We start from the raw sequence: 24,183 nt of genomic DNA, 5'->3' as shown, positions 1-24,183 counted from the left end.
CTGATAACATTTACTGTTGGCCAGAGGTCACTAAGATTTACCTCACCGCTGATCAATTCTAGTTAAACCCGCATCTGTACGTGGAAGCTATGCAGTTGAGGAAATTGTGGAAAAAATGTGTTGGTGGTTTAAAAATAGATGTTGTTAGATCTAATTAGTGACAGGCTTAGGAACTGTTTTTTGTAATATGTGTATCGTGTCAACCATTGCTTAGAAAAAATCTTAATAAAAGTTATTAAATTAGTCACTCCTGTGTACCTTAACTGTTAAGATCATAACTGAAGAGATGTTTATGCTTTTCAGAATATTTAATTTGCTTATAAGGGTACTCAGCATTTGCACTAAGGGCCGTTATTTGAGTGAGTCTCAAATTGAACTTTACAGAATCGCCTAAAAGCAGACAATTAACCAATCTTAGTCTATATTAGTTCGCAAGCAATTGCTTCTGTCCTAGCCTCATCACAACCATCCTTCAGCCGCCTTATAAAGCTAAGTAACCAAAGAAATTACTTAATTTATAGACCCACACTGCAGTATTAGGTGCTAAACATATATTATACTAGTGGATATTGCTATCGTCAGACAGGCGTAGATAAAGGAATTAATTTATTTCTATTTTCGGATTGTCATTATCTAAAGCAATATGGTTTGGTAAGTTTATAATTGGGCAGAAAATAGTTTGAGCTCCGACAAAAATACCTAATTAGGTGCTAGAATATTTTAAATCTATTTTTAATTCAATATTTTTAGCTACATGATCTGACACCGACGCTCAATCCTTCTCCGTGTGAGAGGAGGCCTGTGCTCAGCAGTGGGACGATAAAAAGGCTGTAACAGATCTGACACCGAGGCTTTGTAGGTGATTAAACCTGCAGCTTACTTCATGGAAAGAAGAAGCTACATATGTAAAATAAAAGAAGCAGTTTTTGGTCTATGTTTATATTCATAGTTTCCAAGTTTTGTAATGGTTGTACAATATCTTCACACATTTTGACCGTTTACGAGATAAAAATATTTGAATACGAACTACATTTTTCGAAATACCCAGGCTGAATAGAAAAATCTTTGTCATACGATCTCGCGGTAGTCAAGTTACCATTGTTGTTAAAAAAGGCCCAAGTTTTTGAATATCGAACGCAATGCGCGCACGCAGATGTGTTGTCCACTTTTTATGCGCTTTATTGAATTGATCGAGTACCGTTATTTGTGAGTTTTTGTACGATTTATCAAGTTGTTGACAGATGTATTAACGTCGAGTTGTTTGTATAATTGATGATCATTATTGTAATATTTTGGAGTATGGTATTTTTTTATATTTAAGTAACATTTGTAGCAAAACAATTGCTATCAATGTTAGACCTGGCTACATCGTCTTTGAGAAAAACAACGAGTTTCTTAAAATTTTTCGTGAACAGTTTAATTATTAGTCAGCTTCGCATTTAATTGCATAAGTATACACTTTTAGAACATATGTACCTAGGTAAGTACAAAATTTATCCTTACACAGTAAATCGAAAATTAGGAATCAAAAACTCTTTTACTTTCGAAGAATCTGTTTTTATGCGCTCCGGATACACCAAACATTTCAATCATCACCATAACCTAAATACCTCACTAAAACAACAGCTTAATGATATTACCAACCACAATCCAAACATTATACCCAATCATCAATCACCATTGATTAACAATTAAACCTATTTAAATGCAAATCCAAACAATACTTAAATAAGGCTGTATAATCGAATAAACGGCCCAAGCGCATCAGTGACTCACTCTTGAATCTATCAAAATTTAATAGATGCGTTGCAAAACGCTTGACGTGGGAGGACGGACCGACAGAACTTATTTATTGGCTACATCAATGCTTCTTTGTTATAATGAATGGACTATTGCGGATAGAGAGCCTAATTGGAAGTTTATTGGTAACGATGTAAATATGTCTTGTTGGAATTGAAGTGAAGGTTTTAGGGCTAAAAGAGCAGTAAACTATTCTACCTGTGGTTTCTGAGAGTCTCTTCAACTCTTTGTCTTTCAAGTTTTCTGTAATTGATGCAAGTAACATGCCATAAGTGAGCGTTAACTGTAAAATGTAACGGAACTGTAGATTAAAAATATGATATTTGAAAGTTAGCAAAGTATTCTGATATAGTTTTCAATTAGTTAGAAATTATTCTTATAAGAACATTCAATTTTATTTAGAGACGGAATTATACTGTGTAGGTAAGTATTCACGGTCTAATGAAACCGTAGTAGTAGACCAGGTATCTATCTGAAACCCTAGATAAATAAAATAAAACTGATGAACAAGCAAACCTTAGAGTGCAGTGATCCTCTTTATGGCATAAGTAATATGTCTATTTGGAAGCCCATTTGTTGGTATTTCAATATTTGGAATGAACGGCTATCAGTCTTTTGCATGGCAAGTTAGGCTTTTGTGGTCAAAATCGATATAAATGACCAACCGCAACTGGTATATTTTTATCAGTGGCCGCAGGATATAATATATGTAGATATTCTTTACCATAACATAACACATGTAGGTAAAACATTAACAATTCTGCAACGCATAATCAGTTTACAACAAAACCCTAAGAAAATATGACTAATTCATTAGGTACATTTTACAAATCATCTATGTATTACGTCTCTATAACGCCTTAACTTTCATACTTCATGCAAATTCGTTTTGCTGACAATGAGCCCATTTGTACATTTTGACCACATTACTTTCCCACCAGCAACCATCTATCTACACCTTGTTGCTATCACAGTAAGGTTGAAGTTTGCTCAGCAAGGGGTTTGAGAAGTGTAAGATGTAAGTTGGTGGAATAGGTTCATATTAAAATGTAGATGCGAGCGGCGGACGGACAGAGTAAGAACAATACAGGGCGTGGGATGGTATTAACTCATTATCTATCGATGGACGCCTTGACCGATATCCATGCTGATCGTATGGTTCAAGTGGAGGAGGATGGGATAGGTGAGGCTGAATTAGTAATGTACGAAGTGTGTGTGATGAGTAATACACGAATATTCATAACTGTACACTTTCTATCATCCATATGTTATTGGTATATGGTCGCATAAGGCGTGTGTGTAAGTGGAGTACAACCCTCATGAAAACTGAATCGAGGTTTTTCCCTTTTTCTCATGTTATTTAGAGTATTCTTTCTCTGCTTCTCATATCAAAAATAACTACAAGATGGGATTTGTTTGTTATGAATTAGTTAATAACTCGTCAACATAATCTCATTGTGTGTTTGTTTTACGAAACTTATTTCACTGACATTTCCCATGATCTGTGTTAGAACAATTTTCCCAAATTTTTCTTTACAATTTAGAGGACCTGTTATAAAAAATAAATGCTAAATAGAGCTGCGTAACTGGATGTTATGATATTGATAGGCAGGACGACGGGCAGTGTCGCACAACAATTGTTACCAATAGGGTAATTGGCGACCGACCGCGCGCCAATGGTCGCACCATTATATCTGTACACTGAGGGCCGAGATTATTTGGCTAGTGGTTTATTTGACACGTAGTTTTTTTTGGACAGTCAAATACTATATGCTTATGTAATTATGGAGTTTCTTGTCCGTTCTTCTCCATAGGAAGCTACTTTTGGAATGGGCAACTAGAATCAACCTTATTTATAATTTTTGACATTCATAAGTGCTTGGAAAGGCCTAAATGAAATAAATGATTTAACTTTGACTATATTATTTTAGATGTTTTAAAGTGAAACAAGTCATTACAATGACATCTACGACGAAATTAATTTATTAACAAAAGATGAATTGCCAGGTATATATGTATAAATATTTGCATGCCAAGTTAGGCAGAATGTAGCTAGACCTTTTAACCATTGTAAAAACTGGTACCACCTATGTTTTAAGCAAATAAATGTTTCTTTCTTTCTTTCTTTCAGGTACTTACCTATTACTTTTTTCCGATAAGTTTCTTGAAGGAAGTAAAATTCTAGTTAGACTGATCAGTGGTATTGTATTCTAGTTGGATTGTGCTATCTAATGAGTAGTAAAGAGAAATCAAAGTAACGCAACTCTTACGCAATTAAAAATAATGTTTTTCATTCTTTATAAATAATTGTAACTAATTTTCGAATCCATTTAATACACATCAACGACATACAAAATACCTATCTTTAATAAAGTCAAAATGTAGCATACAATAAAGGAAGAAAACTAACACATTCAACAATTTCCCGTGTACTCAATATATCTGCCGTGCAGTGTAACATGGACGCAGCACGCGTTATCAGGATGTCCCGTCGGCGTATCGAGTGACGACAACCTGTAATCGTGTCATGCACACCGACTCCTGCGCCGATACCGTACCGTGTTCAATTATACTAACTCCCTATCCTATAATCACTTTGTGGGTTCTAGAAAACTTTCACAAAACATCCCGTAGTCTGGAAGTTGGTGATTGATTTACCCGTGTATCGGAGAGCACGTTGAAAATAAATAAGCGTGTTAAAAGGAGCAGCTCTAATCTCTAATGATTCTAATGATATGTCTATACACCACTACTGTGGTACTGACAGTTTAAATGGTCACCCATCCGCATCCGTGACCGTACCGAGACCTCGCGTAGCTTAACCTGATTGATCGACTCATAGGGCCTTAACCCCTCTGCTCGACAAGATTTTGACATATGACTTTACCGTTGATTCGGCGGGATATTTTGAATCGCGACATGGAAGTCAAAAATTTGTACTAACTTTCAACACATGAATTCTAAGTCCGTAATGCCTGATCAGAAGTATTTTAACTATAACTTTAGAGCTCACTTATTTGACAACAACGTGCAAAGGTCAAATGGGGTCAGTTAATTCAGAAAAAGATAATAATTACGGTGTTTTTAAGTCTATCGAAAAGTTAGGCATTTCAAATTTGGTGAAAACTTACCAATAAGTAATCGCATCACTTTCTCAAACACAACACAAACGTCATATTTATAACATTTTCAATCCGTTGCAATACATTTCGTGCACTTATTTATGTTCAATAACTAAAAAATCAGCACATAAAATACACAATAAAAATGAACAATTTACAAGATCAGTCAAGTCACAGACAAGTAGAGTTTGGAATGGAGTATTTTTTTTTTTCAATCAGCGGTGTGCATTCGATACCTAAATCGAAAATTTATTATAAATAATCGAATACCAATTTTATATATACCTATTTTTTAATAGCAACTTATTTCAATTTTATTTATTAATTTTAAATTATAGGTTCAATTTGTTTTTGTTGTTAAGAAAAAAGATATTTAAGTTTTTAGCATTAAATTTTTATATGTATTATTTATTTTGGTGTTGCGTCATTCGTAATAATTTTTAACTTTAATTGAATTTTTATTACCTATTACGGAATTTTAATTTATTCTTATATTATTTCTCAACAATTCTAACATTTTTGTTTCGGCGGAGGGTATGCGGGTGTTCTGAAATATAATGCAATTTGTAACTACCAAAGGTATGTACTTATTTGATGATGAGAAACAATAATAATAATTGATTGATTTGCCCCGCAGGGCATCTGAGGCGGATGCCGGGGAGTAGCGACCCCGCGGGGCTATATATCCGAGTGCTCCAGGGAGAGTATACTGTCCCCCATCTCCGGCTTGCCGGAGTGAAGCATGACGGGGGAGAGGTCTCCCGCCTCTTGGCTTGCCTTCACCGGCCGGTCAGAGTGGAGTCGCTAGAGTAGGGTTAGCAGCCCGCTCGGAGGGTAGGTGCCTCGTGGTAAGTGGCGAGTGGGCCGGTGATGCTGGACCCACAGGGAGCGCGTGATCTGCGTTTAAAGTCCGCCGAGGTATCCTCACCCTTCAGCCGCTCATGTACCTGTTGCCCTCTTGTTGCGATTTAGCGACTGATTCCCGGGGGCCCAGTAAGTGAGTTGGCGAGTCTCCACCTGCCATTTTTACGTGTATTTATTACATTGTTATCGGCAGGTGCCATAGTTCCCGTAGTTTCCCCATTCCTAGTCCACTAGCATCCCATCACAATAGCCCAAGTAGTTTTCATCCATAGTTAGCAATAGTTTAGCACAGAACCGGGCATTGTCCTTGGGTACATTTCTATAGTGTATACAGGGATAATCGTCGGTTTTGTGTCACCATTTCATTAAAGTTGTCTCAAAAGGGCTTCAGCGTGTTGGCTTCGGCACCACGTTCGCCTTCCAAAAATCCGGGACTCTATAGTCCCGTGGTCGGTTAGAGACATAATAATTGATTGATTTTAAAGTCACCAAATATTTTTAACCGAATCCCAAAAAGGAGGTGGTTCTCAATTTGGATGTTTGTTTTTGGTCGAAAGGGTATATTCCCCATATTTGTTATTAGGTCCAGGATCTGATGATGGAAACCTTGAGAAATCGAGGGCAGCTCTCGAAAATTGTAAGCATAGATAAGGTTATAACTTGACACTCAGATGTGTATCTGATAACACTATGAGACAGTAAAGGTTTGGAGCTGACCTGATGATGGAGACCAGAGAAGGTCGAGGGAACTCGACAACCGTACTTCTCTCGTCTCCATCTCCTTCACTGTTGCAGAGGCCTCGTAAATACGAATAATATAAGCACAAACACGAGAAAGTTTAAATATTCAGTTGTCGAGTTCCCTCGACCTTCACTGGTCTCCATCATCAGGTCAGCTCAAAGCCTTCACTGTTGAATAGTGCTACCAGGCAAACACCTGAGTGATAAGATTTCAACCTATGTATTTCTGCAACTTTCGAAAGTCGCCCTCGATTTCTCAAGGTTCCATCATCAGATCCTGACCTAATGATAATGGGACCACCTCGGAAGTACACGCTATCAAACAAAAAAAGAATCATCAAAATCGATAAATAAATGGCTGAGTAATCGCGTAACAAACATACAAAAAAAAAACGGTCGAATTGAGAACCTCCGCTTTTTGGGAAGTCGGTTAAAAATAAGTCGGCGGCGGCCATCTTTCCATCTTGGACCAGCTTTCGATGAACAGCGAACTATTTGCCCCTTCAAACAATAAAATCGTCATAAAATTTTGCGATAACTACACCTAACTACGGCTCTCGTCAAATAGCTTTGCCGATCAGTTAAAAAGTTGGAAGTAACGAATCGCCATTAAGTTTGGCAGATCTACAGGAATCCTGCACATAAAACACCCGAAGAATAAGTCTTCATTTGCCGTCTTCAGAAACCCTAAAAACCGAAGATTTTTTTTATTCCGGCTACAACGTATTTTCTACCACTGATTTTCTAGCATTTTTTTCAAAATAAATTAAGTCATTTTACTTTTCCTAATTTATTTTCAGATTATGGTAAGTATACAAAAGTGCAATTTAGTAATATTATAATATCAAATAATATAAAATTATTAAATCGATTCTTTATTTTAACGAATCGGATCATTCGATGCAAAACTTCTATCACCGTCGCCATCTTGTCTATGCGTCTTCAAAGGAGATGGCCAAAAAAACGCCCAGAGTCGACAAAAACTTCATATGTACGATTGGATTCAGTATAATGTAAGGATTAAAAAAAGTATTTCATATCATCTAAAAACCATGGGGTTCTCTTTTTATAACGTTTTTTCGATCATGATTTTAGTTCACAGAAAAGTTTACTTTTACTGTTTCATGTTCATTAGAAATTGAATGCAGACTCATGATTGGACCGTTTTGCATCGCTAAGTCATTTGTTACATTTGACAATGTCACATGGCGCGATTTTCAAAGACAATTTTTAAAAAGACGTTTCATAGCCAGTTGTGAAGGTTGCATATAACTGCGAAACCTCTCCAAGTAAGTAAGGTCGGTGCTTTCGTGTTTGGAGTGGTTAAATATAAGACCTTTTAATCACCAGGCAATCTCAGTAACTACGGGGATATTACTGTTGGCTAGTATAATCTTAGTGTACATAGATTTTTTTTATGTTCCTTGATGTAAATGGTCTTTAAAATCAATATAAATTCAACGACCTATTTTTGTGAACATATGATATAGCTCCTATACCCCATGGATTTCAGGCTGGAGTTTTTGGCACCATCAAAGGTCTATCATAATGAACCTATTGGTAAGCATTTCATTGCTGTCGATTCTGGGTTTTTTTACTATGAAAATTTGGCCATCTCCTTTAAAAAAACAACTAATGTAAACAAACATGGCGAGTTCGATCAGAATTCCCGGTAATTACGATTGGATTTTAAAAAGGTATATTTCTAACGGGATGCTAAATATGAAAGGTTTGAATGCGTAATAATAATTTAAATTTATTTAGTTATTTTATTTAGTACTCACAAATGTGGTTTGATTGGAAAGAAAATAAATATGAGCGTAAATAATTAGGAAAGTGTATGACTGATTCGCAGACCCCAATTGGGGTCTAAACCGAGCTTACGGTGACATTGATGTTCAGACCCCGATTGGGGTCCGCTACGGATTTGACGGTTAACTTAGCCACGATCTTACCGACACTTCTTACGAGGCAAAAACAAAAGAAGACTGCACCTAATTTCTTAATTTCCCCACTAATACAAAATAGCATACGTGTACAAAACCTCGCGAGCAAGCTTACGAACCCTTGGGCTTATTACCGTTCGCAGCTCATTTATCATAAGGTACCTATTGAATTTGATGTATAAGACAACGTAGTAAGAAAAGATGAGCGGACATGCTATGATGCAGGTATGTCTGGCGCCTTCTTCTAGGTCAAATTCGTACGGTGGGCATGACATAGACTATCAGTTACAAGTGAACTAACGAAGCGTTAAGGTTCTTTGAGACATCTGTCAATGATTTTTGGCTAACCATAAAATGATCGGGTCCAAAGAAAACGGTAACGTTCCTCGTTCCTCACTCGCCCGCATTTTGGCGCGCTACTTTCTTAGGTGATTTTCCGTTATGACACCTCCGCTGATCATTTTGTTCACCATGTTTAAGACACTATATATTGTAGTTACTCATATTATTAGTGGGTGGGCTGTAATACGAATTATTGGTGAAGCCAATGTGTTGTGGTCAATTGTTTTAATGTGGCTGTGTGTGTGAGAATTGTCTAATGATTTAATGGGTCTTAGTGTCTTATTAGAATGTTCAGTGATAGGTTGGTCTGCTAAAATATTGGAAGTGGTATTGACAACCATTGTTAGACATTTTCCTCCTTTATTACTCAAATTGCCTTGATAAATTCTAATGTTTTATTCAATAAATGAGCATTGCATATTTTTAAGATGATTATATGATTAGGCTTATATTTATTTTAAGAGAGCGTTGCAATAGATAGAGCAAAGAGAAGAAAAGCTGGCCCTATCACCATGTGGGATACATATCATTAAAGAGAGAGAAAGCAGGCTTACATTTATTAAGTTTTTAAATAACACAACCTAACTTGTTATTTTACACTTCCAAACTAAACTAACTATACCCTTCCTTGGAAACTTTCTTACAAAATATGTACCATATAACAGACTTCAAACTTGCAAAAACCCCAATAGGTACATCACTTTATCACCACGTTACTCAAAAGCCGATAGGTCAACAACAAAGCTAATTCAATAAGTTAACCACAGATAAGCATTAATCCATCGATACTCTGTCCGGTCATCCGTCATCATTATATAACGATTGAGAGATACCGTTTTATTAGTTCACACTAAAACGACGAAATTACTAACCAAAGTTAGTGGACGATAACATAGGTTTGGTATCTTTTTTTGCACTTCAGTGGATCTGATAAGAGACGAAAATATGGAAGGAAATAATCATGTTTTTTGCAAATTAATCTCGAATCGAATTATCTTAAATTACGTATAGATAGTATTTGGACACACACATTACAGAACAGGTTAGTCCCATGGTAAGCTATTGATTAGCTTGTTTTAAATAAAAAGATTGATCCAGAATGTTAGGATCCCAAAATACCCAAGATTTATTAGAAGGACCATACGAGATTGCTTGAAAACGGACAGAAAATAAAACGATTTCAATGAACTTTTAAATCACCAACATAAAATTGACCAAAACGCAAAACAATCCAAAATTACCCCACAATATTCCCGTGCTTGTTAGGATACAGAACCTTCCACAGTTGCACGCATAACATCCTAATGAAAACATACGACTCTTTGATAACCTGTTATGGTGTGTACGGAACCCTTTACGCTGCAAATTGGCTTGAGGAACGCTAATTTACTACTATTGTACGTTTTATTTGGTTATTTTTGGCGTATGTTGGTGCATTGTTAGAAATTTTGCTGTTTCTGGAGTTTAGGATATGTGGTTATGGAAAATAGGGTCCTGGAAGAAATAAATAGACTCTATATTATAAGCATTAAAAACATAACCGTCGTGTTTAATTTAATTGGGTGTTTTATTTGCTTTAGGTTATAAAAGTCCTCCGTTGTGATCAATTCCTTAACAGAATATCTCGAATTTCCATTCTCTATTTAATCTAAAACATTCACCAGATCACCCAAAACAATACAATACAAAACGGTAACTCAATGGTCTCCACGAAACAGTAAATTCCGAACATTCTGGAATAGGCTGGAAAGTTTATAGTTTTTAAATAAAGTGTACTCGAAGGGGGCCCAGCCCATAACATATTGACTAGCACCGATTGAGCTAGGCTAAATTGAGACGTTTACATGTATTGACAGTAAAATGGGGAATCGTACGAGCTACGACGGCGCCGGAGTGAAATTTGTCCCGTTAGGAGACCTGTGGAGACGAGCGGGTGAAACTCTGCGTTTTGAACCCTGTATACTACTGCGGGCCTTAGAAAAATGTGTCAATAAATATTATGTAGCTTAGTTCATCACATGAATTTACTGCAACCAAAGACAACTTCCATAAAGGTATAAACAAAATCTACTGTTCAGTGACATACCTAGTTGTCTGTTGCACTGAATTGGCAACTAGAAACATAAGTGTACATACTTATTTAGTATAGTAAGAAGATAAGTAATTAACCATTTGTGATATCGTTTCTTATTGATACTTCGTCACTGGAGTACGAAATTACATTTACTGGCAATCGATCATAATTCAGAACTTAATTGTTATTGTCGCTAAAATCCTAAATTATGTTCACCAAAACCGCCCGTCTGACTCACCACCGTATGACCATGATTCGGTTTGACGCGCCGGGCGCAACGTCGCCCACTCGGTGGCGTCTCTGATTTATTGCAAATGGCGCGAAAGCGAAAACGCTCATAAAACGCAGCGTACGCGTTTATAGCGCGTTGTTCGGCCGCACGATTGCATCCTACCTTACAACCCTTTGCGTAAATGGCGCAGTTATTAGATAGCTTTGATTGTGTGTTTAGTATATTGCCTTCAGTTTCTACGGTTGTTTGTGTATTTGGTATTTTGTGGTAGTTTCTTTGATAGTTTTTCCTAGTTAATAATATTGGTTTCAGGTGTTTTCTTCTTCTTCTTTCTCCTGCCCTGTTCCCAAATATTACTTGGGGTCGGCGCAATATGTCATTTTCTTCCATTTTCCCCTGTCACTCGTCATACTGACACTCACTCCCTTCCTATTCATATCATCTTTCAGGCAATCCATCCATCTTTTCTTAGGTCTTCCTCTTCCTCTCCATCCATCTACATTCATACTTAGCACACACTTTGTTGCATGCGTATCATCCCTCCTCATTACATGTCCATACCACGACAATCTTCTACTTCTCATCTTTTCTGTAACTGGCGCTACTTTCAGACTTCCTCTAATGTAATCATTCCTCACTTTATCCATTCTTGTAACACCACACATCCATCTCAGCATTCTCATTTCTGTTACATGCACTCTCTTCTCGTCCCTCTTTTTCAATGCCCAACACTCCGATCCATACAGGACGACAGGTCTAATGACGGATTTGTAAATTTTGCCCTTCAGTTTGAGGGGCATCCGCGGGTCACAAATAGCGCTAGTTACCTGTCGCCACTTCATCCATCCAGTATTGATCCGATGCGTAACGTCCCTGTTCACCTCACCGTCACTTTGGACGAGTGAACCAAGGTACCGGAAGTCGGAGCAAACTGGTAGGGGCATGCCGGCTAGGGTTATGGTCATGGGTCCCGAAATACCGCCAAAATCACAATGAAGGTATTCGGTTTTACTCCTGCTCACCTTTAAACCCACTGTCTCCAGTCTCAGCCGCCATGCCTCCAGTCTACTCTGGACCTCTGGCCCACTCTCCCCCACCAGAACAATGTCATCGGCGAAAAGCATACACCAGGGTGCCTCCTCCCGTATATCTGCCGTAAGCGCGTCCATTACAAGCAGGAAGAGATACGGGCTGAGGGCCGACCCCTGATGTAAGCCAACACCTACACTGAAGCTGGTGGTAGTGCCCGCTGCGGACCGGACTTCTGTACGGCATCTGCCGTACATCGCTCGGATCAACTGCACATACTTCCCTGGTATACCTTTCTCCTCAAGGGCCCACCACAAAACCTCACGAGGCACCCGGTCATATGCCTTCTCGAGGTCAACGAACACCATATGCAAGTTTTTGTGTGCACCCCTGTACTTTTCGCACAATTGGCGAATACAGAATATAGCGTCCGTTGTACTCCGACCAGGCATAAAACCGAATTGATTTCGTGCGATATCACTCTCTTCTCTCAGCCTCCTTTCAATAACTTTCTCCCACACTTTCATACTATGTGACATTAGCTTTATTCCTCTATAGTTGTTGCAATTCAACACATCACCCTTGTTCTTAAAAATGGGCACCAGGAAACTATTGCACCACTCGTCTGGTATAGTTTCCTCTTGCAACAACTTATTGAAGAATAAAGCCAGCCATTTCCATCCATCCATCTTTAATAATTTCCACACTTCCACTGGTATTCCATCTGGCCCTATCGCTTTTCCATTTTTCATTCCATTCACTGCTAATCTGACCTCATCCTCACATACATTTCTTACAAGGCCCTCGTTCACCGCTTTATGATGGAGCACACCGCTCCACTCATTTTCTTCATTCATCAGTCTTTCAAAATATTCCTTCCACCTACCTTTAATCTCCACATCATTCGAAAGGACCGTTCCGTCTCCATTCTTTACACACCTTATCTGGCATACATCTCTTGTCATTTTCTCCCTAGATTTAACCAATCGGTAAAAGTCATTTTGACCAGCTGGGCTATCTAGGGAGTCATACATCCTCTCGTGCGCTTTTGCCCTTGAAACAGCCACAATCTTCTTTGCTTTCTTCTTACATTCATCATATTCAGCCTTTTTTCGTGCTTTTTCACTATCATCATTGTCTTCCGTCCGCTGCCATTCCTTGAATTTCATCTTCTTTTCCTTTAATACACTCTGCACTTCTTCCACCCACCACCAAGTTTCCTTCTCTATCACTCCATTCCCTTTTGATTCTCCTAGAATGCTTCTTGCCGCTTTCCTTATACACGTCGCCATTCCACTCCAGCATTCATTCACATTCTTTTCATTCATTTCTCCCATTTCAATCATCTTATCAACCACTACTTTTCTAAATTCCCGGGCCAACTCAGCCTTCCCCAACAGATGCCATTTGATTTTGGGGGGCCGTCTCTCTTTGGCTTTTGGCCGGGAAGTTAAAATCACATCCATAATTAGGGGTCGGTGCTGCGAGACTACAGCTTCGCCTGGTATCACCTTGCAATCTTTGATGTTCTTTAAACTACTGCGTCTGACCAAAAAGTAATCTATTTGTGTCACGTGGTGACCGCTTTTATAGGTGATTAGATGTTCGGTGTTCTTTTGAAACCACGTATTTACCACTGCTAGGTCAAACGCAGTAGCAGCCTGTAGCAGGGCTTCACCCTCGTCGTTCTGGCAACCGAACCCCCACCCTCCATGCACTCTTTCATAATTCCCTCTCATTCTGCCAACATGGCCATTAAAGTCTCCTCCCACAAATACCTGTTCATTCGTCGGCACATTCATCATTACTGCATCGAAATCCGTCCAAAATTGTTCTTTCACCCTGTCATCACAACCGATTTGAGGAGCATACACACTTATAACATTTATTATCAAACTTTCATACATTATTTTAACAACTATTATTCTATCATTCACTCTCTTTACATCTATCACACTTTCTTTCAAGTTCTTATCTAACACAATGCCTACCCCATTCCTTTTCCCATCACTTCCACAATAATAAAACTTGTATCCTTCCCCAATTTCTCTAGCTTTCGTGCCCTTCCATTTAGTCTCTTGCAAACATGCCACATTTATTCGTCTTCTCTTTAATACATCCGCTAACTCTCTGGCTCTTCCAGTCATCGTTCCTACATTCCAACTTGCATACCTCAATCTTACTTCCCGGACTCGCTTCTTACATTGCACCCGCCCAGGTTGGTGCAAAAACCCTTGTCCACTTCCCACAGGGGCCGGGTGCTGCCCCTGCGCGTCGCCTGAGGGGTACGCCCTAGCCCTATCGCTCATCTCTTCAACATTCGACATATTGCTATATGATTTGGCATTGTGTTTTTACGACCGGCCGCCTGCCTGACGTCAACCCTCTTTGGGAATGCAATTGTTGGTGGTCACTCTCCTACCACCTAAGGATTGGTGTATTTTAGGATACATACATTAAAATATTAAACATTAAATTAACAAACATTAACAAAAATATCACACTCCAGTCTTTTAAAATCCGGATCTAGTCTCCTCACTGCAACCTCCAGCTTAGAGAGGTCTAGTATGAGTTCCCTCATGTTCTTATTAGGCCCACAGGGGCCCTGGTGGGATGTCATCTGCTAGGCGATCTCTTCTTTTGACGCTTCATCAGCATAGGATTCATTTTCCTCTGTAGCCGCATACACAGTCAATTGGAATAGTTCAAGATTATCTGTCGGCTGAAACGTGATGCTCTTGTTGACATATATATCCGTTCTTCTCTCTACAGCGCCGGTACTTGGTGGCTTAGACCACATCTTCGGTCCTTATCTTGTAGGCTACCACCTACACTACTGTACCTTAGACCAGCGTTGCACTCATCTTGGTTTTTCTGGTACTCCAGGGTGATCACATCAATGTTGATAAAATCTTCTCAGGTAACAATGATCCAAAGCCAAATATCATTTATTTTATTATTTCACGTTTCGATTTACCAAATTTATAATAAGATGAGTCCCTTTATTATGTAAATATAATTAAATAAATTAAATTACAAAAAAATTCAGTTCAGTCATTTTGACAATTTTGACAATACAATTTTTGTTTTCTATTGTTTAATAAAACGAACAAAAAGTTACCTACACGTCATACTGTATATTCTTCTCTTTTCCCCGGATATCTTTATTTTATCTTAAGACTCTCCCGAGAAACTAAACTGCTTCTTAGAAAGCACCACTGCAGTAGGTACATCAGTAATCCTAACACCACTTAATCTTTACAAACACAAATACGAGTACAACAAGACGCCAACTTATCTGACCCATACATCATATAAATTAGCAATCCAGTTCGTTACAGATAGAGAATGGCACGGCTAATGATTGCCACAAAACGCCGCGATGAGGTAAACAGCACGCCGATAAATCGTTCTATGCCAGAATGACATAACAAAGAGGCTAGATCGCAGATCGGTGAAGCTGAGGAGATATGTCATCTATGGCTAAGGAAGCGGTTATATTGGTTGTTGGATTTTGAAATGGAATGGAACACATTTAAGGCATATTTTTTTCCAACTGCATGGTATGTTCTAAGAAACACAGTGACAGAAGGGAAGTCTGTGGCAATATGCTGATACTACTGACCATTCCATTTTATTGTCTACATAGGAAGTGTTGCTAGGTAGGACATATTAGCGGCATTATCTTGCAGAGGTTTGAATAATATAGACCTAAGTCCAGCTTGTGATATAACACGGCGCATGCCATATCATCCCCTTCTTTGCTCTATGTCATGAGCAGTATGTTTATGCATGACGTTTGGATGCCTCGAAGCCGCGGTCACATTGCATCTGCAAAACAGGCTACCCTTCTAATGGGTGCCACGAATTGTGTATTTTGGGGTAAGACAGACAGGACACAGGATCAAGAACAGAAAGCCCACGATTTCCTCACAAGCATACAACGTTGCTATACCACAGACAGAGACATGGAAAGGCTCATGTTGAACAGGGGGGATCTTACTGGTTCCCAAGTACGTAGTCGTCGTGCTCTTTAGGCATATCACATATTTCTAAGCTCCGTGTCCGGGATGTACTGAGAACGGTCGTGTGTGCCGGTCGTGCCGGACGGTCGGACGCTCTCACGCCGTCCTATCCATGAATGCTACTTAATTTATAGCTGCGGTTCGAAGATGGCACCGGAGTTAAGAGCTGACAGTCACTTGGAATATTTTTCGTAACATGTCAGGGATTCACGATGTTGGCTTAGAAACAAATTGGAGGTTTGAAGATGCACGCAAGCTCTTTGGTCAATTAAATTTATTTTGTGTCACGAAATAGCAGTGTTTATAAAAATAGGATTGAGTTTGGATGAAGTCGTAAATTAAGTAGAAACAAATAGCTATATAAATAAATTCATTTCAACTGAGTAAAAAAATTATGACACCTATTAACCGACAGCTAAATCCTTTAAGATGTGAAGCATTTGATTTGTACAATAAACGGCTGTTAACTAATTGTGGTAACTTAGGCATTCCAATCAAAGTAATAAATACTAATTTAGTCCGGTAGCACAGAGCTACTCAATGATTGAGGATGGCGATTGAAAATGGTCGGATTGGACGGATGGGTTCTCAAGCAAATCCAGTGGAGACGCTTCTTAATTTAAATCTAGGAAAACATCTCATAATGGGATTTTATTAATAAATATTAGGGAAAATTGCACGAATAGTAGAAGTAAATAATCACTAAAGAAATGAAATAAAGAGGAAACATTGTTTGTACCTTAAAGGCTCTGAAACTACTAAACTGATTTGAAAAAATGTTTCACTGTTGGAAAGCTACACTTTTCTCGAGGCTACATTTTATCACAGTTCGGACAGTAGTTCCCAAGGGACTCGAGTGAAACCGCAGAAAAACGGCTAGTAAGAGATAAATTAAATAGTAAGTATGCAATTCAGAACTGATCGTAAACATTGACTTTGAAAACCAAATAGAAACTGCAGTACCTACGTAAAGGTAACTTTCTTCAATATTCAGATATAAATGGCAAATATTAGCCACTTAATGACAGCAATAAGGGCGACATTGAAATGCAAAGCGTATTACTAATTGGTCGGTCGGGAATATGTTGAGAGCGTTAATGTTTCGCATGAAATATTGATGTCGACAATGTTAAATTTATAAACAAACTTTCTGTTATAAGAGCAGAAGCTACGAAGCCAGATTCTGATGAAAATCTGATAAATACTGCGTTACTTATTTCGCTCATCGATTCTTATTAGGTAAGTCTTTATTTAAATGTGTGCTTATTATTGGAAATGGCAACCCATTTCCAATATCCTGTATTTGACCATGACCATCAAGCTGTGTAGTTTTAAACTTTATCCTTTCCAGTCAATCTCCAAGTTAACAAATCTCTACAAAAATTTGAGACCCTATAATGGATTATTTTGGCTCCTAGCCCTTATTGTCTTCATCAACAACTGTTCCAACTGGATAAGAACTCAGTATCTAAATATACTATGTATCCTATATTATCCAATCCTATATAACTCCTCTATAAACAAACACATAACTTATTACAACACAACATAATAATCCAGCTAACGATGGCAATAGCATCGACATTGAACAAGCTAGTGCAAATAAATTAGTCGGCCGGTAGCTAGATACGAACGGTCGTAGGTCGGACAGGACGGACGAGTTCTCACGCAGCTGGCCCTACTTACTGTATCTTCGCATCTACTGCCTGATATTGAAGCTGGAGTATATTGATAAGTACATGGGCTTTATTTTGGAGCTGGTTCTGTTAAAATTTTGAATACAAATCTTGCAAGATTATTTTTTGATTAGAAGTAGGCATCAATGATAAAAAAGATAGCTGATGAATAACACTTGCTCGTCTCTGTTATATTTATTATCTCTTAGCCATCCTCTATCTCGGTACGTGACTGCTATCCAAAATGAGCTTCCTCTAATTGTGTGTATAATTGCTTACAGTGATTTTTGGACACATCAGGAACCGCAAGGGTAATTTTCTTTATTGGCAGTATGCATAGCTCCGTGCTTTGGAATTCTGAACGTCTTGTAAAGTCTGCTACAAATAACATTAACAATCATTCATCTGCGTTTGAATTTTTCGGAAAAATAATCACAAACAAAATACCCACAATCATCAGCAACACTGTCAAAGAAAATCTCCTATTCCCACATAATTATATCACGTCTCGTATGTAGGTGAGGCACAGTTAGGCTCTGCGCACACGATCCTCGTGACGTCCATCAGTGGGCCGCTCTCACGCGGTGCCCCTGCCAAACTATACGTTACTGGAGGTAAATTATGAGAAGATGCTAAGGTTGCGACGTCGATACCATGGTGCTTTGAAAATTGAAATGCTAATTGGATGGGCTGGAATAGGGGGTTTATTTGGCTAATGGATGGAGTAAAACTAGCTATTAGAATCATCAAGTTGGTCTAAAAGCCCAAAATAAACAAAAAACAAGGTCAGCAAACTAATCTTTTATTTTTCAGGTCTTTTTAAACTACTTTTAGTAGACTACAATTTCACACGAAAAGTTGCTGTAATCAAACAAAATATGACATGATTTTGAATTTCAAACTTCACTTTTTGACCTCTTATTTGTAAGGTATACTTATAGACATTCAAAAAATACAGAGCTCTATTTCAAATTGTACCAAAACATTGTTCTACTTAACACTGGCTTGTCGTACGTCGTGCCGCTTGCGCAAGAGTCCATCCCATCGATCACGCTTAGCATTTCGCGCACCCTCCTACATTGACACACAGCTAGGAAGCTTGGATGGGAGTATGCAAGATGTTCAAAGAACAAGATCGATTTTGACTAAACAGACTGACTAATAAACAACTGACTAATAGACATGTAGTAGGTACGTGTCACTGTTTAAGTACCTATGTAACTTATCTACCAGTATCGCACGATGAATTATGTGCAGTAGATACGTATGGACAAAGGGTAATTTCAGAGATTTCAAAAAATAAAAATCTGGAGTTTTTGTTATCCATTAGCTATAGTTACCTAGCCGAGCACTACCCCTTAAGATACAGGTAAATCCTAGTTTAAGAGGTAAAGGAATCTTTTGTGGACGGATTGCATCACGATCTCTGAATGTATTAATATAAACCTTCAGCTTAAAATCTCTGTATCAATCTGTATTTTTGGCTAAATAAACGTTATTTATTTATTTATTATTATTGGATATAAACATAAGACTTTACCAAAAAAACAAATCTCATCATCAGCATTTGGTAGTGGTAAAAGCCAAATCCAATGATTTTAAAACACGAATTGTCAAAATACATTCGTAAGGCCGCTTACTCTCGCATAAAAAATCCAACTCCAATGTAGATCACAAAATCGAAAGTGAATTGACAGACAGGCAGACACGGCACAAACAATTACAATATACCTACTCGAATATTGCCTTATTCTTTTTATTACGAATTATAATCTGAGCAAAGGTCTCTTCCATACTCCGATGCTATTGTTAGATAAAAGTTTTGCGTCATTCAAATTGAAGGGTACGAACCCGCCATCTTTGATTTTGTTTATATTATAACAATGAATGAACAAATTGACCTGAACTTTGGTTTGTAAGGTCAATCGGTTAATGGCGTTACAAAATATGATTTGTGACAGAAGCTGACCACAGTGACCTGAGTTTATTTATATTCAGTTTATAGCGAAAGTCGCAATGGGTACTAAAGTTCGGACTGTGTAGATAAGGATTTTAATTTATGATCTGAATATATTAGACAATGTTATTTTTAGCTGCATCCGGTGAGACTGTAAGCCGACCTCGGGCCTCGGACAGCCTCGGGAGATGATTATGTTGCAGATGTGATTTTTTTTAACTGTAGTAAGGTTTAGTTAATTTAGACGCACATAATTCTTGGATAAAATCTTTCAAACAAACATCCTTTCTTTGTTTAACATGAGTGTACATAGAATTATGCAGGTTGTTATAAAAATAATATAAAGTAAGCCCATCAAGTTTTATGGCATATCTGAATATGATGATGTTATGAAGAAGAACTTACACACAATTTATGCTATTTCAAACTGAAATAATTTCACCACAAACACAACACCGAAACAAACTAAATTAATTACACCGCCACAACAAAGTTTTTATGCAACATTTCACAGGTGAGGCCGATGAAACACAGATAGCCCCCCATCCCCGTTCATTCACGGCCGTTTGCGACACAACCAAATGTCAAAATAAGGTCAAAGGTAATAATTGTTAGATGTTAAACGTTGCAGTACATATCTTATTGATTTATGCAGGAATCCGGTGATGGGCTTGCGTGGAACAATAGGTCTTCAACAATGGGTTTGCAAATTGTGTAAGAAAGTCGGGAAACTACGTGTTAATAGTGCTGTTAAGGGTGTTATAAGGGTTTTGAATATCGCTTTTGGAGTCATGATTTGATAAGTTGTTTTGTTACTTTTTGTCTACCTATAAGTTCACTTGTTCTTTGCAGTTAACAGTTAACAGTGTAAGACGTAGTTGTTGGCCGTCGTCTGATTTTTCCTTACTGGCATTTTGTGTCACGTATTGTATTTTTTTCTGCTATATATAGACCAGTATACCTTCCTAGTTACTTACTTGGTCTTAAAATTCTCTAATCTTTCTAAATTTGACTTTGAAATATCCTGAAATAGGTATACAGCACAATCCACTTGTAAAGTCGCTATATTAACTTCTATTAAGTGTATCTTTAAGTATTTTTTATAGAAATAACTATCAAACCCTATTCAATAGCCGGCCAATGGCTAGTGCATCCAAAACACACACACACAAGCACACAAAGCCGGCAAATGAACGCGCCGAGGCAATGGGTCAGTGAGTCACGACGCTTCCTACAGGAAAGGGCAGACGGCATCCCACGGGTATTTGTACTGAGATGTTAATACCACTTCTAATTTTGTGGTATTACCATTTTATCTGCTTTTATGATTTCGTAAACATAACTGGCCGTAAGCATGGATGCATATTTCTTGCCTTTTCACTCAGTACCAAATTTTTTTGAATTTAGTAAACCCAAAAATTGTAAAACTTACTTAGCGGGATTCATTTTGAAAACAACGCAGCCTACCTATCAGGATAAAATTTCAGTGAAAATTGTTTGACATAGATATTTTAGACGCGAATACCAGTAGCGGGAGTGACCTCGAAGACATGTAAGGTAATCATTGAATCAACAAATTAATCAGCATCATCATCAACAGCTTAATCCAGCTGTTATAGCGTTTAAATCCTCATTTATACGATAGATACAATCGGATTGTGGTCGCAATCGTAAGTTTTAATTATCTCATAATTTACCGCTAAACCTACGACCAATAAACTCTTTACACACATTTACCAATGAATTTCCACGTGTAATTGAACGGTATTTCAATATTAATTATGGCTCAATAAATAAATATAATACCAAACGTGAAACAAAACATACCGCAAGAAACATTAAACGTAGTAGGTAAACCCTATGACTTGCTAATTGAAACAAACTCGCCAAAACTAAACCAATGACACTTAACAGATTTACACTTATTAAGACAGAAGTTCACGGCATATGCCCTGCAAGTTTACTTACTTTCCATCTGCGTATCACACCACCTCTATTACGTGGGGCTTAGAAACTAAATTCATTTGTTTAATGAGCCTAATAAGTTGGGAAGTTCCTCCGGTCGGCAGTCCACGCGCTGTCCGCACGTTCATTGAGCTCTTCCCATGACATTATCCGTACACCCTACTTTGATTCTACTTATATGTTAATATCAGGTAGGGAAAACGCAACCCTATATAAAGGTAGTAAGATAGGATTTGGATTGACAATTTTCGGTGGTTAAAATGTTTGGCTATGCAGTCTAAAATAGCGCATCTGAGGTACCGATGCCCCTAGAGATGGACCTCGCGTTTTATTTCCACCAAGGAAGACACGACTTTAGTACGATGCATGGGGGAAAATATGGCCCCAAGTCCGTTCAACCGTATTTCACTGGGGTCGCGGTGGGTCACTTTGCGGACATTATTAAACTGTTACTCGTAGAGAATCGTGAGACGTGACTTATGTAGATGTTTAACTAGTAGTTTGACTGATAGTTTCACGTGTATGCAGTGGTCGTTTCGTATGTGAATCTTCCTTGCACGATCCGCGCCGGAATTAGTGAGAAAGTTTTGTTTCGACCGTATTTGGATGGGTTGGGGATTTGATCGGTGGTGAAGCTGCAAATTTTGTTAAACTTCGAGCTTTGATCGGCTAAAATTGGGTAGGTACTTACTTTACATTTATGTTAAACACAGTATTCCATCTCATCAGCTCATTTAAAAACATTAATGCCGACGTAAGTACCTGTCCACAACACCAGCTATAAAAATAAGGGCAGCTCACACCACGAGAATTATCTAACAACAAAGACAATCTTTTCCGGGCCGAGAAAAAAGTAAAACAATCCCGGCGCGCTTGAAGCACGAGGAATTCAATTTATAGACTTTTTGCAAGTAAATCAGGAAGCCGAAGTGTAACTGTAAAAGGCGAAATGTGGGAAAATCGGCGGGAACAATGAGAGAGATGGTTGTTTTTTCGGTTGAAAGAGCGCTCGTCGAACGCAATTACGCGCGAACTCATATACCGGGTGATATGAGAAGGTATGACTGCACATTGCTGCTAATCGTTCGTTAGCACGCATGTTTTAGTACTTCGAACAATCACGGTATGTTTAACCAGTAATTTTCAATTGAAATATTTTTATGATAATAAAAGGAATACCAAAAAATGTAGATGGATGATTTGAAATATGCTGTTTTCTTAGTGGGTCATATGGAAAGCTTAAAATGATGAGACTGTGAGAAAATAGCCATAAACCAACTAAATGGCATGACAGTCACTTCAATTTATGTACCTACGAATAGGCTCCCATAACATTAGAATCTGCCTTTATCACTTAGCAAAATTGTTTAAAGGGAATGAATGATTTATCGATACTTAAACGAACAAAATACCGCATGTAAGTTTAATTCCGTGACTCCATCGTAATCACAAATGGTATATGGTAATCATGTAATGGTAATTTAAATTTGATTTACATAAGCCATAAACATTCGTTTACAATGCACATTTAATTTTAGCTAAAATAAGAAATTGGCCGATGGGGCCGAAAAGTGCTGGAGTGGAGATCACGGACTAGTAAGCGCAGCGTAGGACGTCCACCAACAAGGTGGACAGACGACCTTATAAAGGTCGCCGGAAGACGCTGGATGCAGGTCGCCTCCAACAGGTATCTGTGGAGATCTAAGGGGGAGGCCTATGTTCAGCAGTGGACGTCCTTTGGCTGAGATGATGATGATGATGATGAAAATAAGAAATTTGCTTTTTTTATGAAATTATGTTTTTTTTTACACAGCAGAATTACTAATACTTGATATTAATTAACTAAGCAAGATGCTCTGTATCGCACTGCAACACTGCAATATAAGCGAAACTCTCAAAATTAAGCGCAGATCCGAGTCGCTGTGGGCCGAAATGGGCCAGGCTCTATATATATATGATGCATGACTTTTTACATAAAATATTTACTCAACTGTAGAACATAAACGGCCGTTTAACAAACCTTCGTTAGCCACACGGTACAACCGCCGCTCCGTATAGTTTTTCACGAGGAAAATCGTACAATGCCGTGCACAAGAAGCTGAGAAAGCGCTCATTACCGAGTGGACAGTTATTGTTGGCGATCATCACACGATGCTTTCCTCATTCCCCTGTTAATTGACTTGTTTAGATAATACACGCCTTTGTTTAGCCCTTCCTAGTTCCCTTGTCCTGTTATCCCACACGAACTGTCGGTTAATTGTTCTGCAAGGTAGTATTAGCCGCGAGGTGTAAATAAACACTCCAGTCTAGTGCATATAAAAAATGTTGCTTACGCGGGCCTTACAGGATTAGATATGTTAAGGTTTACGGCCAAACTAGCATTAGTCGAAAATAACAATAGAAAATGACG

General features: G+C 38.2%; 1 protein-coding gene across 1 annotated transcript; it reads right to left on the bottom strand.

Moving 5' to 3' along the window:
* Window positions 1-10,292: 10,292 nt before the first annotated feature.
* On the bottom strand, window positions 10,293-14,872 carry LOC124636668 (craniofacial development protein 2-like). The gene is made up of 2 exons (XM_047172829.1): window positions 13,373-14,872; window positions 10,293-10,309 (listed from the first exon to the last, which is right to left on the bottom strand). The coding sequence occupies exons 1-2, from the start codon at window positions 14,475-14,477 to the stop codon at window positions 10,293-10,295; spliced, it is 1,122 nt and encodes a 373-aa protein (XP_047028785.1). The 5' UTR covers window positions 14,478-14,872.
* Window positions 14,873-24,183: the final 9,311 nt, after the last annotated feature.

Source organism: Helicoverpa zea, chromosome 14 (assembly GCF_022581195.2).
Source record: "Helicoverpa zea isolate HzStark_Cry1AcR chromosome 14, ilHelZeax1.1, whole genome shotgun sequence".
NCBI lineage: Eukaryota > Metazoa > Arthropoda > Insecta > Lepidoptera > Noctuidae > Helicoverpa > Helicoverpa zea.
This window is presented reverse-complemented; position numbering and strand designations above follow the sequence as displayed.

What these genes read in the sequence shown, in the direction of transcription:
- LOC124636668 (XM_047172829.1), bottom strand. Translation starts at nt 14,477, where the DNA reads ATGTCGAATGTTGAAGAGATGAGCGATAGGGCTAGGGCGTACCCCTCA.